General features: G+C 34.3%; 2 protein-coding genes across 2 annotated transcripts; one reads left to right on the forward strand and one right to left on the reverse strand.

Annotated features, from left to right (window-relative positions):
• Positions 1–10,126: 10,126 nt before the first annotated feature.
• LOC18425720 (WEB family protein) lies at positions 10,127–11,015 on the reverse strand (the record flags this gene model as incomplete). The annotated part of the gene is made up of 1 exon (XM_006830257.3): positions 10,127–11,015. A coding segment is annotated over one exon (846 nt), but the record flags the coding sequence as incomplete, so codon positions are not given.
• Positions 11,016–15,257: 4,242 nt separating this feature from the next.
• Positions 15,258–16,082, forward strand: LOC148779859 (germin-like protein 9-3). Its single transcript, XM_088850774.1, has one exon. The coding sequence runs from the start codon at positions 15,322–15,324 to the stop codon at positions 15,898–15,900; it is 579 nt and encodes a 192-aa protein (XP_088706900.1). The 5' UTR covers positions 15,258–15,321; the 3' UTR covers positions 15,901–16,082.
• The last annotated feature ends 3,048 nt before the right edge of the window (positions 16,083–19,130 follow it).

The following is a 19,130-nucleotide window of genomic DNA, read 5'->3' on the forward strand; positions in this document are numbered from 1 at the left end:
TTGCCTAGAACAAATTCAGGGCATGACAGCATTTGGGTCATTGTGGATCGGCTGACCAAAGCTGCCCACTTTTTGTAATAATCTTAAAATTTAAAAAAAAAAAGAAAAAAAAAAAAAAAAAGAAACTTTTATAAGTGATGGTCCATATGAGCATGATGGTCCTTAGGGACCATCACTACTTTCAAAAGCTTTTGGTTTAAGTTTTTGCTGCCTTGCCATGTCCTTTAGTGGACATGGGCTTTAAACATTCAGGGGTAATATAATTGTTACACCTCATGTATGAGGTATAACTTAATAAGATAATATAATAAGGTATCTTAAGAATTTAAATAGGAGAGGAGAGAACTCCCACCCTAGAAATTTTTGAGATCTTTCTCTCTCTAGTCAAAACGCAGTGAGCTTTTTTTCTCTCTAGCCGAATTTTTATCGGAAGCTCCCTCTCAAATATTTTAGGTAAGTGACTTCATTATCTTGAAAAATAATCCGTTCTTTTAGAAAATGAAATGGAATAATTATTTTTGCTTATTATCATGAATTTTGGGCGCAATAAATTTTATGCGCAAGCAACCTCATTATTTTGAAAAATAATCTTTTTAATAAAATTATGATATTAGAAATTTTAAATGCTGTAAATTCTTAGAAATAAATTTATTTATTTATTTTTCTTGTCTATTGTTAGAAAATTTTAGAAATAAAATTATTAGAAATAAATGTGATAATTCTTCTTTTACTAAAATTGTGAGATTTTTTTCTACTGTTTTTGAATATTTAGACATTGTAAAATTCATGTGCAAATGACTGCCTTATTATTTGAAAACTGATATTTTTGCATTTGATCATAGCATTGTCTGTGAAATGTTTATTTACAAATTGACATCTCATAAGAGTTTTTTAATACATATTAGATTGGCAATTATGCTAAAATGTCTTTACGAACTGCTACCTTTCTAAATTTGAGCCCATAATATTTGACTAGTTAATTTTTAGATGTTATTGAAAGTGACTGTTATTAATGGTTTCAGTGAAAGTCATATTAATAATTTTAGTGATATGCTGAGTACATGATATTGCTGCTTTCGAATGTTTAAAGAGATTTAGAAATACTTTAAATATGGAAGTGGACTCATCCGGTTTGCCGGTGAGGTATAAGTGGACCTATCCGGTACACCGGTAGGGATTAAGTGGACTCATCCGGTACGCCAGTGAGGTATAAGTGAACCTGCAGCGATTAAGTGAACCTATCTGGGATGCCGATAGGGATTAAGTGGACCCATCAGGACGCTGATGGGGTATATAGATGACCTATTTGGGACGCCAGTTTTTTTAGGGTATTTTGTGAAATCCTTTGAATTATTCACTGCCGTCAAAATGTTATATGCATTTCAATTATTCGGATTATACTTAATTATGTATTTTTGAAAATGAAACTGTTGATGCATTTCTAGTAATAGATCTCATTTTTGAAAATATTGATATATTTCAACCATGATTATTTTCAGGATTATGATGATCACTTACTGAGTAGCCAAACTCATCCAATTATGGTAAACATTTTTTCAGGATAACTGCGGTTTCATTTTGACTGCTCGTCAAGATCAACTCTGGAAGATATTGTAGTTGTGCTTAAATTTGCTTTTGTTACTTTGTTAGAATTCACCACTGTAAATTTGTCCTATCAAGAGATGTATATATGTTTTGACTGTCACATCTCAGGAATATCAGTATTGTAAATTCTTGGGACGTGACAACTTTTTACCAATCCACACGACTTACACTTTGGATCGACTAGCCCAGTTGTACATTAAGGAAATAGTGCGGTTACATGGAGTTCAGGTCAGTATTGTATCGGACAAGGACATTTGGTTTACTTCTAAATTTTGGGCTAGGCTACAGTCAGCCATGGGGGCGAGACTCACCTTTAGCATTGCCTTTCACCCCCAAACTGATGGACAATCGAAAAGTACCATCCAGACCTTGGAAGATATACTGAGGGCCTGTGTCATTGACTTTATAGGAAGCTGGGATGACCTTTTACCTCTGATTGAGTTTGCTTATAATAATAACTTCCAAATCAGTATTCAGATGGCACCATATGAAGCCCTGTATGGAAGGAAATGCAGGTCACCCATTTTTTAGGACGAGGTTGGTGAAAGAAAGCTTTTGGGGTCGAAAATTGTTCAGGTAACCTCAGATAAGATAGCCGTAATTCGAGAAAGGCTCAGGATAGCTCAGAGTCAGCAAAAGAGTTATGCCAAAAACCGACGGAGAGACATTGAATTTGAGGAAGGTGATCGAGTTTTTCTAAAGATCTCACCAATAAAGGGCATCATGAGATTCGACAAGAAAGGAGAGCTGAGTCCTCGCTACATCGGACCCTTTGAAATCTTGGAGAGACTCGGAGGTGTCGCTTATAGACTTGCCTTACCACCCGAATTGGCAGACGTCCATAATGTCTTCCATGTATCCTCATTACGAAAATATCAGCCTGACCCATCCCATATCTTGAATATGAATCTTTACCAATCAGGAATGACCTATCATTCATTAAACAACCAATTTTGATACTGGATAGGAGGGTGCACGTGTTGCGCAACAAGGAGATTCCTTTGGTCCGTATATTATGGCAGTACCATTCAATAGATGAGTCGACTTGGGAACGAGAAAACGAAATCAGAGAAAAATATCCCTATCTTTTTCAGTAATCAGGTACATAAATTTAGAGGATTAAATTTCTTTAAAGGGAGGAGATTGTGACGACCCTAAAACTTTTGGAAAACAAAAAATAAAATACAATATTAATGGTGTTAATAGAAATAAATACAAAATAAATAAATAAAAAAAATAAAAAAATAAAATACTTACAGGAAATAAATAATTTTGAAGTGATAGTTCATTATGTCGAAAATAATGAGTATTCTCTCATAATGATTAGTATTATACCCAATATTCATTGGCCGGTAACTTCATATTTTTCTTGAGGATGCCAAATAATAGGAGCATTAGCTTTTTATAAAAATGTTTCAATAATAACAAAAGTTTTGGATGGTGCAATTGTATTTGGGTGGACCTTAGGTCCACCATCAATTGCTTCAAGGTTTTACATGGAAAGTTGGTTTTGGCCATTTAGGGGGCAGCTCAACAACCAAATTCACATTCCATTGACACTTCTTAACTGAGGTGTCACGAATGCCTTTTTCTTCTCTCTCTCCTTCCATACACCGCCTCTCTCTTTATCTCTATCTATATCTCTTTCTCCTATCTACGCATTCAGTTAACCCACAAGTTGAGCATAGAGGAGAGTCTAAATAAGAATAAGAGAGAGAGAGGATGGGAGGAACGACCCATAATGAGCTTAGTAGGAACCCTGTGGTGTCCCATGGAGCACACTACCTTTGAAGATCCATAGTCATAAAAAATAAGTAATCTCCATGTCACTGATCCATTGTCTTGGCTGAAGATGCTGTAAACAGTAAGGAATATACTCTTTAATATCCCATCTTTTGATGGTTTCATACTAATTCCATAACATGATTCTTGACCTTGTTACTTGGTTTGATTGCCTTTATCTTGGCATAGTTTCTTCAAGGTCTTCACGAGACTTTCTTGCTAGAATTCTCTGATATTTCATCACAGAATAGAAAGCTATTTTGAGTTTCTAAGGAGTTTTTACTATTTTCTTGAGTCCTTACCAGACAAAAATTTTCCCGTCCTACTTAATTGGGTAGTATCCTATTTTATTGGCACTCTCTCTCTACTTTTCCCTCTTTACGTTTCCCTCTTTTTTTCTCTCTGAACTTCAATTGAACCATGCCATCTTCCCTTGCTTAAACCCTATGTTACTGCAGTGGAAATACTTGCTTGGCACTGTGCTTCTTGCACAATATTGACTGAGGTACACTACAAACAAACTGCTTTAACGGCCCAAAAAGAAAAGAGGTAAGACTCTGTTTGATATAGCTTGTTTCACCTCCTATTTGGTATGATCCCCACAATACAGCTACAAGGGAAGAGAATTACTGTTACTCCATCATCAGACCAAGATTTCTTATTTCTGGTTAACCTTGGCAAAGAATGGGGCTTCGAGAAATTAGATGAAATGGTGGGTGAGGATGATGAGGATGTTGTAGCGATTTATCTAGCCTTGCCACCTAGCAGTGTGGATTCTTGTGTCTGTAAGCGAGCTCATTGTCTCGAAGAATAATCTTTTTAGTAAAAATTGTGATATTTTATCTATTGTAAAATATTTTAAATGCTGTAAATTATTAGAAATAAATGTGATATTTCCGCTTTTAGTAAAATTGTGAGATTTTCCTTCTACTATTTTGAATATTTAGACATTGTAAAATTCATGTGCAAATGACTTTCTCATTATTTGAAAAATTGATATTTCTGCACTTGATTGTAGTATTGCCTATAAAATGATCATTTACGAATTGACAATTCCATAAATTGTGATAATTTTGTATTTAATTTTGGATTCCCATAAGGGTTCTTTTATTGATACTGGAATGTTATCATGTTAGATTTCTAGAATGTCCTTCAGAACTGTTATCTTTCAGAAATTATTGCACAAAATGTTTTAATGGCTACTTAGAGATATTTCAATGGAAGTGATTGTTATTAAATTGCTTCAAGTGAATTGATGTTAATGTTTTCAATGATACTGCGTATATATGATATCGTTGCTTTCTGTTGTTTAAAGAGATTCAGAGATAATTTGAGTATAAGTGGACCTGCAGTGATCGTTAGGACCTATCCGGTTATGTCGGTTGGAACTATTTGAACTCATCCGAGATGCCGGTGAGGTATGATCGGACCTGTAGGGACTGTTAGGATCTATCCGGTTACGCCGGTAGGGACTATTTGGATTCGTCCGGGATGCCAGTGAGGTATGTTTGGATATGCAAGGATTATTTAGACCTATCCGGTAGGGTCTATTTGGACTCATTCGGTACGCCGGTGAGGTATGTTTGGAGCTGCAGGGATTGTTTGGACCCATCAGGACGTTGGTGGGGTATATAGGTGACCAACTTGAGACGCCAATCGGGTATTTTGTGAAATCCTTTGAATTATGTATTTATGTTAAAATGTTTATATGTATTTCCATCATTTTGATTATGTTTAACTGTGAATTTGTGAAAGTACAACTGTTATCTATAAATGCTTTTGCTCGAAATTCTTCCTCAGGTTGTTTTTTTTTAATATACATTATTCAGAAAATGTTTATATCTTCCAACCATGATTATTTTTAGGACCATGATGATCACTTACTGAGTTGCCAAACTCACCAAACTATGGTAAGTATTTTTCAGGGTAATTGCAGTCTCATAGTTAAAATGCACATCGGGACCAGCTTGTGAAGAAGATGTAGTCATGTCATAAGTAAATTCTCCTTTGTAACTTTTGTTTAACTTCACCACTGTAAGTTTTGGTTCTATCAACAGATGTACACCTAGACTTCATGTTAGTACCAGTTGGGAGCAAACTTTGAACAAATTTTAATTAATAGAAAAATTTGTTTTGTTACAATATATATTAATAGGAATTTGAATTTTTCCTAGTATAAGAATAGTCTGTCGAACGTCGGGAATGTTAGAAATCTTTGGGTGTGACAAGTCCATGGTTTTAGACCTGGACCCAACCCAATTCAAGTCCGGGTCTAGAACATAACAAAAATATTTGGAAAAGTGTTCAGAAAATGTATTTCAAATACACACACATACTTATATATTGGCTTGACAACGTTCTGATTCAAGTCTAGCGTTTTGGACCTGGGCTAGACCCATGGGGTCCAAAACTTGGACCCAGACACGGATAGGGTCAAGCCAACAACCGATTGGCACCCCTATATAGACGCAGCTAGAATGAAGATTAAGTTTTAGATTAAGAAGTAAAACAATCTCTTAAAAGGGTGAGGTTTATATAAGGTATGCACCTTATACTATATAAGTAAGATGTACATCTAAATTTTGTCAAAAGATGCAGTTCGGATGTCAGAAACATCACAATAGTTTGAAATTCCATATTTAACCCTAATTATAAAATTTAATATTTCAAATACAGTACAGATCCAACATGTATATAAACACTTGAAAATATTGGGATGGTCCTCATAACTTGTCATAAGATGCATTATTTTTTAGGGCTTGATGTTGCTTTTTTTTTAATTCATATATCTCGGGGTAGTGATCAATTGGAAGGATGGAAAACCTCGGAGGACTATTTTCTAATGGATTTTTCATGTGCACCTTTTATAGTATATGGTTGCAACCTTGCAAACTTTTACCCAACCATCTTAAAAATACAGGTTTAGCCTTTTAAAATATATTTTTGTGAATGATTATGGAAATTTGAGGCTCTCAATAGTGTAGATCTGGTAGATATGCCAACACTTGAAAATAGATGATAGATAATGTATTATGAAATACAATATTTCTAGAGTTTGAAATCTTTTTTTTGAATTGTGGAGGAAGATTATTTTAAACTTGAAAATTGACTGCGGTTAGGCTCTAAACAATCAAAGTAAAGCGTACCTTCAAATAACGTCAAGAAATGTGGTTTCAATACTGGAAATCTTTGCCATAGCCTTAAAATATATTTTCATGTTTAATTATAAAATTTAAAGCTTTGAAAATAGTGTAGATTAAGTAGATATATGAAAACTTGAAAATTTTGAAAATTGACGATCCAAAAATGCATTACAAGATGCCCTATTTCCAAAATTTGAAATCCACTCTTTCTCATGCCCATGCATCTTGATATCGAGGCGATCAATTTGAAGATATTTAGAAATCAAAACAACCTCTTCTAGTGAAATGGTGGGCTCTAATTTGATTGTTTAGATACTATATATAAACTTTTTGCTTTATATAATCCGTTACAATAAACACCATTTAATTATAGAAGTTGAGATGATTAATTTCAGTGTTTTCAAGAACCAAAGCTTTACTTGTGTAAGCTACCAATACCAAATAAAGTCTTTGACAGTTGGAAGTAGTGTCAGCCATTACTTCAAATCTGATTTATGTATTAGGGTCACCACAATTACACCATGACTAAGACTATCATTTATTAGAATTGGATGATGAATTGTGGAGATGAGCCTATGATATTTATATAGAAAGGTGTTGGAAATCGTGAGCGCAACGGGACAAAAAAAAAAAAGCATGAAAACAAAAGATGTTTCAATTTCTCAATTCACAATTACGATAAATTGCTTTATCGAGACAATATTTGTCCCTTATTATAGAGAAAGGGCCATATAGGAAAGTTATAAAAACAAGAATAATAAAGAGATATGTTAGATAACTGTTTTGGTGGTTAGAATCTTCTAAAATATTTAGCATGAAACAATGGTGAACAAGGTCATATATTTATAAGAAGTGTTTAAAACATTAGATTTGGAACTGATTTTGGATTCACAATCGGGACCTAGTTCTGATTGGGCGAAGTCTGAAAAATGGGGGGAATTGGACAATTTTTAACTTCCTCTTGCTGAGTTTTGTTTTGAACCAGAACAAACAATTTTTCAATACTGCTTGCAAGCCGAGCCGGAATGAGAATCTATCCGTCAATAAAGATGACAACAATTGGATTATCCTCTGCTAGTCAATAGAGCTATTTGAATTGTCTTTTACTTGGTGTGGGGGTAAAGATGAGAAGGAAAAAGAACCCTTCAAATCATTATTTCTTTACTAAAAAATATACAAAGAGACCATTTACTTTTCGTAAGAAGATGTCATAATTACTTTTATCCATCATATTTCAAATTTGATGGTTGTATGAGTATCATTGACTAGGATCAAAGTGATAGATTTTGACGTAATATAGATGATAAAGAGAGAAAGAGAGAGGAATAGAAGCTGTGGCCAGTTTTAATTAGCAAGAATGAAACTCTAAAAAAGTTTATATACATTACATATTTAGTTTAGACCAAACTATTCCTACACAGATATACAATGACAATAAATGACAAATGATATATATATATATATATATATATATATATATATATATATATATATGTATGTATGTATGTATGTATGTATGTATGTATGTATGTATGTATATATATATATATGCACATTATTACAAACTTCAAAATAATTTCTCAAACTTTGTGACACATCTTAAGCCATTCAATTTGACATCTAATTGCTAAGAGTGATTGTGCCTTCTTGTAACAAAGATAAATAGTTTCATATTGTACACTCTCTTTTCTTTTAAATCATTTTATAGACTCTGATGGCTTTCTTTTATAATCATGGAGAGGAAAATGGTTGGCCTCTTGTAAGCATCTCGAGCTTGGAGATTATAATGAGATTCTTTTGGGAAGGAGAACCATGCATAATGTGTAGGATCAAAGCCCTAATTCTTGTAAGACATGGTTAAAGTTTTTTATTTTTATTTTTTTATTTTATTTTATTTTAAAAAAGCTCCAATTCTTGCAAGTAATTCAAGATAGATGTGGACAAGTTACATTGTGGTTGAGAAGCTAGAACCCAAAGTATTGTCATTTTTCGTGAACCTGTTAAGAAAAAGAAATTAATGAAATAGCAATCAATAGAAGGCAGTAGAGTGGTCCTGTACACCTACACCAAAGGCGAGGCAGGCGCCTGATAGTGAAGATTATTTCCTTTTATCTTCAATAAATTTGTTCATGAAGATTATTTCTTTTTTCTTTCTCTTTTTATTAATAAAGATTAGTTCCTTTCTATGGAATGATGAAGATTATTATAATCTAAATTATAGTAATGGGGAATAAAGATTTTTTATTTTTTGGGTAATTCAGTGGGGAAGACATGCCCCTACCTGTTTTATTCATATAGATTAGGGAGTTCGCTTTTCTTTTCTTTTTTTTTTTCTTGTTTTTGTTTAAGGTGTCAATGAGTTGTGGTAACAGGATTGAAAACCAGAATGTGGTAACTAGGTATGGTTGGTGCTGCCACCTTGACTTAGATTACCATGCTTTAAAGGACGTAATTTTGGTGCGTCAATCAACACAACTATTCAAATGGACACACCTTAAAAATTCAATATTAGAGAGAGAATTTTTACTTAAAATTTTATAGGTAGATAACCTCTGCCGGCACAGTTATGAATTAGAAAAAAAAATAAAAAATAAAAAAGAAGAAAAAGAATTTGAACAATACAGACATATTGTTTTAAATTTAGTTTTTGGATAGTTTATCACTCTTTATTTTTATTCTTCGATGATAATTATATTTGAAACTATTTTACGAGTTGCAAAATCATGAATCTAAAGTCAAAGTGCGATTAGAGTGAGTTAAAAGTATTTAGATCCCAAACTGATGGATCTTTGAAATGGGATCAAATTTGAGCAAGATCTTGTTAAACTTTTTCCTGGATTTAAAATGATAGGGAAAATGATCCAGTTTAGGCAGGTAGGTCCTGGTTTTAGTGAGCCATTGGCACTTGATGGGGGAATCTATCTTTAACATGTAATTTGAAGGGGGGGTGTATGTATACAGGTGAGCTGGCTGACTCGCCAAACACTTTTCCTTGGTATAAACTAAAGGGAACGCATACACTAAGTTCCTTTCACAATCACCTTCAATTGTTTGATGTAACTTGTGTGTCAATATATGATATTACCCCCTTTCAAAGTCTCAGAAGAACTTTCACAAACATCTTTTTGAATGGCAAAAGAATGCAACTTGCGAGGTTTGAACCTGCGGCGTAAAGTTTGTGACACATCCCTAGCCACATGTTTTCACATTTGAGGGCCAGGAGTAATTGAGGCCTTATTATACGAAAAAGCAATAGTATTACAGTATGGAATGGTTTTTAATGTGGTCTCATAGAATACAATCTCTAAACTAATTAGTGTCCTCTCAATGGGTTAACAAGTCTAATTCTCATGATATGGAGCCAAGAGTACATGAATTGAGTCGATTTCCAATGAATGTAAGTAGAACGTGGTGATGCCCATATAAATGGGTTATTTAGTGATTGCGCAGCCAAATCTAACACCCATGCCCACAAGCAATAAGCACCCTCCTTAGTGTTGTGCGTCGAAAAATCAACCCGTCGGGTTTAGAGCTTCTGCACACGGAGGATTGTTGGATATATTGATATCCAAAACTTAGGGCCAAGGTACTGGGTCTACACGTTAGAACACTTGTATAAATTATTACCACAGGTGTGACTTAGCAATAATACAAACTAGAGTTATTATAGTAAGAGGAAATGTATTTAGAAGTGCAGGTCTCAACATGGTCCTTCTTGCTTCTCCTAAAGAATTCAGTTATCAAAGGAATTATGGGCTTCTTTTTCCTTTGTTCTTGTTGCTGCTTCTTCTTTTTCTTCTTATAGGAATTTCCAATTGTAAAGCGTTTATACCCATCTCCACTGCTTGTCTCCTCTCCCATGCCCAAAACTTGGGCTAGAGAGGGAGCACGTTTGAACAACACCAATTCGTTTTTATTTCCTTCACTTTTTATTTCTTCTTCTTCTCTCACTACTCCCTTGGCTTTCATAGCCGCTAAGGCGGCGGCCGTGGCCTCGGCAGCCGCCAGTTTTGCGCTGTTCTTATGGACCTCCGCATTTAGAGAAGCCACAACTATCTCTGTCTCAGTCTCTCTGGCTTTCAGCTCCTTAACTTCGCGCTTTGTCTCCTCCAATTCCTCAATGAATTTTTCGAGCAACGGACTCTCCGAGGTGTTAGGTGGAACATCAATGCTGGACGAGGAAGAGGCTCTAGGAGGAGGAAAGAGAAGAGGAGGAGAAGGATTAGAGTATTTACCCGAAAGCAAAGGAGAAGGACTAGAGAGTGTTGGTTTGCTGGTGTGGATTTGGGAAGCTAAGAAGCGCTCGCCGAAAATGGCGACCGCTTCTTTAACGGATCGAAATGCGCGTGTGGTGTCGACCTCTGATCTATTGAAATGGGTTGATTGGGGAAGAGGAGGGGGGGGGGGGGGGGGGAGGTAGAGGAGTCTCCTGTCGAGTTTTGGTTTCCATGGAATTTTTTCTTTTTTTTGGTGAATTTTCCAGAGTAGGTATGAAGGTGTAGGAGAGGAGAATGTGAATTTATGATGATGGGATTGGTTTTACTTCGCTTTCACTTTTATGAGATGGGGGGTGGGTATTTTCTGTTAATTGAAGTAAAAGTCTTTATACAGTTGGTCACAATGAAGTCTACCCTGCACCTAAGGTTGGCCCATTGTTCAAGTTATGTTTTTTTTATTTTTGTTTTTTGTGAAAATATGTTGGGCAAAAATAAAGGGAAAGTATAAGTACCCTAGGATGTTATTTGGGTTTCTAATAAGGAAAAGTGTTTGGTGAGAGAGCTCACTCACTTGTAGATAAGCGGGCTCCCTAAAAAATTCATTTTGAACTATAGTGAATGCTTTTTTTCTTTACGTCCATCTCTAAGATGGACATTGATGCATGAAGACACGCATTTATTTTGGTGCGTTGCAAGGATTGTATACAATGAGATCATTTACTTATTGTACGAGGAGGTCACAATTATTTATAACCATCAGATGTGAAATTTGATAACTTGTATGTGTCACAAATTAAAGAAAATTTTCTTTGAACTTGCTTGGTCAATTAAATAAATGTAGCCACCCAATTTCACATCCAATAGTCAAGATTAATTCTGACCATCTTATACAAAAGATAAACGATCTCATTGTATATTTTTCCATATGTACATGATAATAACACACTTACAAATTTATGTAGTACACCAATCCGATAACTTACATCATCGGATCAATACTTTTTCTTTAAAAACACCCATGCCCCTTTTTTTTTTTTTTTCTATTTTGCTTCCAAAATCCAATATTCCAAACATCTAATCATTTTTTTCATATGTCTATGATAATAACATGCTCTTACAAATTTATGAGAAATTTATGCAGTACGCCGTTCCGATAACTTACATCATCGGATCAGTATTTTTCTTTAAAAACACCCCACACCTTTTGTTTTTTTTTGTTTTCTATTTTGCTTTCAAAATCCAATGTTTCAGACATCTTATCACTTTTTATTTTATTTTTTAATGTTTTTGAATTATAGGAACTGGTTGGATGTTGGAAACATTGAACCACTCCTCATATTTAGAGTACATGGTTCGATATTGGAGATGTCCGATTGAATTTTTTTAAAAGAAAACAAAATGGGGCGGTCTAATATCTCTAACATCGGACCTACCCAACTACAGATTAATACTTTGTTGGATCTAATATTATAGACATCAAGACCAGCCTATTTATAGCAGTTGTTCCTTGGGTCTTTCTAATATTGGAGGTATTGGGCATGCCTATTTTTTTTTTTCAAAAAAATTTTGGTCTGATGCTTCTAACATCGGGCCATTTAGTTAAAAAAAAAAAAATGAGGTGTTGGGTGGTGGAATGTTTCCAACAACATAACAGTGCCCACACTTCAAAAAAGACTAAAATTTAAATTAAAAGAGTATCGGTGTTCATAATATCGGACTTTGGAGGAAAATAGGTGAAAACAAAGGCGTGAGGTGTTTCTAAAGAAAAAGTGATGCCCATGTTGTAAATATCAGACCGGGGTATTTCTACGTAAATTTTCATAGTTTATACCAGTCCATTATTACATATATTAAAGTTTCCATATGAAAGATTTGAATTTTAAGAACCACGTCCTTTTATGCAAGTCGTTCTTAGAAAGTCATTAGGCTCTTTTGGGAAAGGGGCTTTGGTGGTGATGGTAGCACCCCACACCTTAGTTACCACGTTATAGTTTCCATTTCTATCATGAACACCACTCTACTAATATTTTCAAAAAGCTAACTCCTAATCTATTTGAAAAAACGGGTAGGGGTCGGTCTTCCCCATTGAATTACCCAAAAAAAAAAAAAAGTCATTAGGTTCCAATTGATGCATTTGAAAATTGCTGATTATTTCTAAAAACGGGCAAAGCTTGTATTCCCCATTGATCTACCAAAAAATAGAAGAAGAAGAAGTCATTAGGCTCCAACTCACTATGGTTTAGAATCGCCTCGGTTGGACTTGGGCAAGTCTGAATTCATAAACTCGGGAAGTTTTGATAAGAAAAAAAAAAGGGTGAAAGGGGTGATTCTTAGCTTGGATGGTTCCCGATCTGCTCTGACACACCAGCAATGCTTTAAACACCATGACTAAGTGTTTAAGGGGAAGATTCATCACTTGCATTTGAAGCACGGCTAATCTTAAGGCATATAAAACAATTGGAAATTTGTATTTTCATAAGGAAAAACGTTTGTTCTGACCTAAAAAATTCTCCAGTTGATTATCTTGATTTCGAGATGTATAGAGATAAAAAAAAAGAAAAAAAAAAAACGACGATTTCAAGCCTTAAAAATAGTGCATCTTGTAATGTATTATTTAGACAGTCAATTTTCAAGATTTTCAAATATTCATAAATCTACTTAATCTATACTATTTTTGAAGCTTTAAGTTTCATAATTAAGGTAAATATTTTCGTTCTATATTATAAATTTTCAATTCTAAAACAACATTTTTCAATACTATTTGGAGGTGCATCTTATTGTGATTATTTAAATCGCCAGGTAAAACTTCTACAACGATATTGTATGAAAAAGTGTAATTCATTCAAATGGATATACTATTCTACTTCCATCACCATCGAACCTGTTGATAAACGGTGTGATCATGATGTTATCGTGATCAGATGATCATTATCATCATATCATATCTTTTTACCCTATCGAATGGCTGAGAAGTTAGTGCACAGTTTTATGGATTTATCTTCCTTTTATCAAGTCCTCTTGCCTTTCTTTTGTCAACTTCTCATTCATTTCCAAATTTCCTTGTTTTCTCAAAAGAAATTGAAACCTTTTACGAGGTAAGAGATATCTATATGGTCATGCTCAACATAAATATTTCAAGTGAGTCATTATCGTGAATGGGGTTGAGGTCGTGGTGGTAGCACCATTTGAGCTCAGCTACATTCCCACTTATATATTTGAAAAATGACTAATTATTTTTAAAAACGAGTAAGGACTGTATTCCCCACTTATCTACCAAAAAAAAAAAAGATTGATTATCAATTTTTCAATAAATAAAGAGGTCATTATTAATAAGTATAAGAAACTCAGGCTCCATATTAAGCCATTTCAACTTGAATGAACAGCTAAGTCATAAAAGTACGTAAAAAGAACCGTGTTTAAAAACCCGATTGAATAGCTGACTCATGAACTCGATCCCGATCGATCGATGATTCCAATTCGGATCAGCCAATCCTCTATAACCAAAGCAGAAAGCACCAGGTATAAAAAATTAAAATTGGTGGGAATAGGGCAATTAATCGACTCATACACCGTGGTTGTCCACACACCGTACCGGATTGGGCATCCACACACCATACCGGATTTGGGTAGGTGATTTTCAATGGGCGAATAAGAAAAAATGGAAAGCTATGTCCGAACCACTTGATTTAACCGTTATTACGTGATGGTCTAAAACATGCGATATTTGTCCTTGTCCCCCCAAATTTTCATTGTTTTCCAAACCTTGGGTCGAGGTATTAAACATCAAATCATATATTAAATTGATTTTTTTGGTTTTATGATATTTATAGGTCAGTTCAATGTCTAAAGTACGGGTGGTCCGGTGTTCCAAAAATCGGAGTGGCCTACACTTTTTAGTTGGTTCACGATGTTTTCGATGACTAAAACATCGCACAACCTAACCTTGAGAAAATGAGGTCTAAATGGCAATTTGATGCTTCTACCATCAAACGCACTAAAAAGGGTAGTAGGGTGGTCACAATTTGATGGTTTTAACATGGAACCAACCTATGGATATAAAAATATTTGAAAAATAGATTTAATATGCAGTTCGATGTTTAAAAGATAGAACAAAAGGCAAACTTAGGAAAAAATAAAAAAAAATAGGAGAGCGAGGACGTCGGCATAAATAATAGTGGATATTTTGGGACCAGATCATAACAGTATGAAAGTAAATTTCCTAAGAGAAAAAGCCCACTAAGGCGTCCCATGATGTGAAGAGTGAGAATCCCTACCCATTTGGAACAGTTGTGCATCAAAATGATGCCGGCCTAAATAAAACAAACCCCCCTCAATCCCCTAACACTGTTATCACCTAAGCTCGACAAAGCCAGCCTGGCCTTTGTGATTTTCAACACTTGAGCCTGCCACCCTTCCCAACTAAAACCTCTTGCTTTCCACTTTCCTCACTCTCTACACATACACATAAATACCCCATACCATTTCCACAAACTCAAACATTCAACTTTTGCTACAATGACCTAAATATCCATTACCAATGGCTTCCACCAGTGTCTATGGGCTAGGCATGGGCCATGGTGCTCATGTCCATTAATGCAAGCGACCCAGACATCCTCTCAGACTTCATCCTCCCTCCCAACATCACTGCTCCAGACGGCAACTTCTTCACGTTTATAGGCATGCGCGTCGTTGTAGGATCCAAGCCGTTGCCCAATTTGAAGGTGACTAAAGCTACCAAAGCCGAATTCTCAGCTTTGGATGGCCAAAGTGTGTCATATGCTGTACTGCAATTCCCTTCTGGTGGCGTTAACCCCCCACACACCCACCCGCGCTCCGCAGAGCTCCTGCTCTTGGTACAAGGCTCTCTGGAGGTAGGGGTGGTGGACACTACTGGCAATCTCTATGCTCAAACCCTTCAAAAGGGAGACATGTTTGTGTTCCCGAAAGGCTTGGTTCACTACCAATATAACTCCAATGCTCAATATCCGGCCATGGCTTTGTCGTCATTTGGGAGTGCCAGTGCAGGAACAGTGTCTGTTCCGACGACTCTCTTCACCAATGGGATTAGTGACGAGGTCTTGGCCAAGTCTTCGAAGACTGATGTTGCAACTATCCAGAAACTCAAGGCTGGACTCGCCCCGCCCAAGCCTTGAGATTGATTTTTGAAACGTGCATGGCTTATGCCTTCTATTACTTGTATTATTCATTCCTTGATATTGTTTCCTTCCTTTGTTCATAAATGTAGTTTCTCTCTTGTTTTTAGTTAATAAAATTCGTTTCAACAAAATAAAGAATTTATAGTACATTACGTCTTTGGCGTAATGTTACCGAGGTTATGCACTTTGCAATGGGTATCTTGCATAAAAACATGTTTGGCAACTTATTTTGGATACATCACACCAAGAAAGAGGGCCAAAACCTCGGTAAACAAAATCAAGAAAAAAAATTGGGCTATCCAAAACATGACTTTGTGTAAGGATAAAAGATGGAATATAATATGGGAAAGGTTTCTATACTTCCCCTACACCGCATAGAAGAACTATCATCCCCCTACGCTCCAGCCATTCAATTTTGATCAAGAGAGTCACTCACTGTTTAATCTTAGATCCGACGTGTTAAAGTATTTTAAATATAATGACCAAAATACCCTTTAAAACTTTCAAGGGTATTTTGGTTATTTTATTTTCAAATTTTAAATTTTAGAGAGAAAGAGTATCTTAAAATTTTAGCAAGAGAAACTATAGCAAATTATAGAAAGAAACTACTGGAATTTCTAGAGAGAAAACTAACTCATATTTTTTGGAGAGAAATACTAAATCAAATTTCAAATTTTAGAGAAGAAAGTATCTTAAAATTTTAGAAAGAGAAACTATATCAAATTTTAGAGAGAGAATTACTTGAAAATTTTTAGAGAGAGAAACCTTTACAAACTTTTTAATTATAGCAAATTTTAAGTTTTAGCTAGATAAAGTCTTTTAAAATTAGAGAGAGAAACTATATCAGATTTTAGAGAGAGAAACTACCTGAAATGTTTTAGAGAGATGAACTATTTCAAGTATTTTAGAGACAAACTATCTCCAATTTCAACTTTTAGAGAGAAAACATATCATAAAATTTTAGAGACAGAAACTAATTGAAATTTTAGAGAGAAAAATTATTGGAAAATTTTTAGAGAGAGAAACTATCTCAAAATTTTTAGAGAGAGAAAATATCCCAAGTTTTAAGTTTTAGATAGAGACAATATCTTAAAATTTTAAAGAGAAACCATGTCAAATTTAAAGAGAGAAACTAATTGAAATTTTTTAGTGAGAGAAACTAACTCAAAATTTTAGAGAAAGAAACTATCTATCTCAAATTTTAAGTTTTAGAGAGAAAATGTATCTTAAATTTTTAGAAAAGAAAACCATATTAAATTTTAAAGAGAGAAATTGCTTGAAATTTTATAGAGAGAAACTATCTTAAATTTCAAGTTTTAGAGATAAAATATTGTAAAATTTAGAGAGAGAAACTACCTAAAACTTTTTAGAGAGAGAAAATCTCAAAATTTTTAAAGAGAGAAACTATTTCAAATTTCACGTTTTGGAGTGAGAAAATATCTTAAAATTTTAGAGAAAGAAAAAACATGAACATCTAGAGAGAGAGAAACTATCTAAAAATTTTTAGAGAGAGAAATCATCTCAACTTTTAATCTTTATAGAGATAGAGTATCTTAAAATTTTCAGAAGGGAAACTAAATTACCTAAAAAATATTGGACAAACTATCTCAAATTTTTTATAGAGAGAAACAATATCCAATTTTAAGTTTTAGAGGAGAAACTATATCAAATTTTATAGAGAGAAACAACCCAAAACTTTTAGAGAGAGAACTATCTCAAAATCTTTCGAGAGAAAAACCATATCAAATTTCAAATTATTGAAAGAGAAAGTATCTTTAAATTTTAGAGAGTGAAACTATATCAAATGTTAGAGAAAGAAATTCCCTAAATTTTTTTAGAGAGAGACTATCTAGAAATTTTTAGAGAAACTATCTTAAATTTTATGTTTTAGAGAGGGAAAGTTGCTTAAAATTTTAGTGAGAGAAACTATGCCAAATTTTAGAAAGAGAATCTACCTGAAAAATTTTAGAGATAGAAACTATCTCAAAATTTTTGGAGAGAGAAATTATCAACTATCCGAAATTTCAAATTTTTAGAGAGAGAAATTGTTTCAAAATTTTTGGAGAGAAAATTTAACAAATTTTAATTTGTTATAGAGAGAAACTATCTCATTTAATTTGTTATAGAGAGAAACTATCTCAAATTTTTTAGAGAGAGAAACTATCTCAAAATTTCAAGCTTGATATGTTCTCTCTTTATGTGCAATAGCAAATCAGGTTATTCAAAAAATATTCAAACATGAGATTTGCATAACCTGAGTACTATTGAAAGCCATCAAAACAAGTCCTGTTTGAGTGACCACGTTTTAACATAATCAAGGTTTGACATAACACGGTTTTGATTCAAAACCTGGATTTGTTAACCCATGAAGCCAAACGAGCCCAACAGTGCAATGCAGAAATATCTAGTGTTTTAATTTTGTATAATGTATTTTTTAGTATCTATGATATTTTGCAAGTGGACCATTGCGATACATATTTTTTTCGTAGAGGAGAAAGTTTGCTTTCTTGAGGAAAATTTTTGTCCATATCAAATCATCATCATCATCATCATAGCCTTTTTCTAATAAATTAGGGTCGGCTATACGAATCTGGGTCGGCCATTCTACTCTATTTGAGGTCTTACTCTTAATGATGCCATAAGTCCTCATATCTTTTGAGACTACCTCCAGCCATGTCTTTTTGGGCCTACCCATTGCTCTTTTTAATCCTTCAACTTGAAGTAACTCGCACTTCCTAATAGGTGTTGTATTAGATCGATGCCATGCATGACCAGCCCACTTAAGTCTGCTCTTTCTTGTCTTGCCACTTATTGATACCATACATAAATGTTCCCGAATGGGTTCATTTTAGAATCTATACCTTCTTGTCTTACCACTCATCCATCTCAATATCCTCATCTCCGCTACACTCATTTTATGGGTATATTGTTTTGTGTCCACCCAACATTTCGCCTCTTAAAGCAATACTGGTCTCACAGCTGTCCTATAGAACTAACCTTCAACTTCATTGGTATACGGCGATCACATAAAATTCTAGTTGTACATCTCCATTTTGCCCACCCACATCTAATTCTATGTGTAACATCTTCCTCAATCTCTCAATTTTCATGGATTATTGACCCAAGGTACCGAAAGTGTGGTCTTTTTGCTACTTCTTGGTTGTCAATGTTAACAACTTCCTCGTCTCTACTCCTATTATTACTAAAATTGCATTCCATATACTGTC

Source organism: Amborella trichopoda, chromosome 11 (assembly GCF_054954075.1).
Source record: "Amborella trichopoda isolate Santa Cruz 75 chromosome 11, AtrichopodaSantaCruz75HAP2 v2.0, whole genome shotgun sequence".
Taxonomy (NCBI): Eukaryota; Viridiplantae; Streptophyta; class Magnoliopsida; order Amborellales; family Amborellaceae; genus Amborella; species Amborella trichopoda.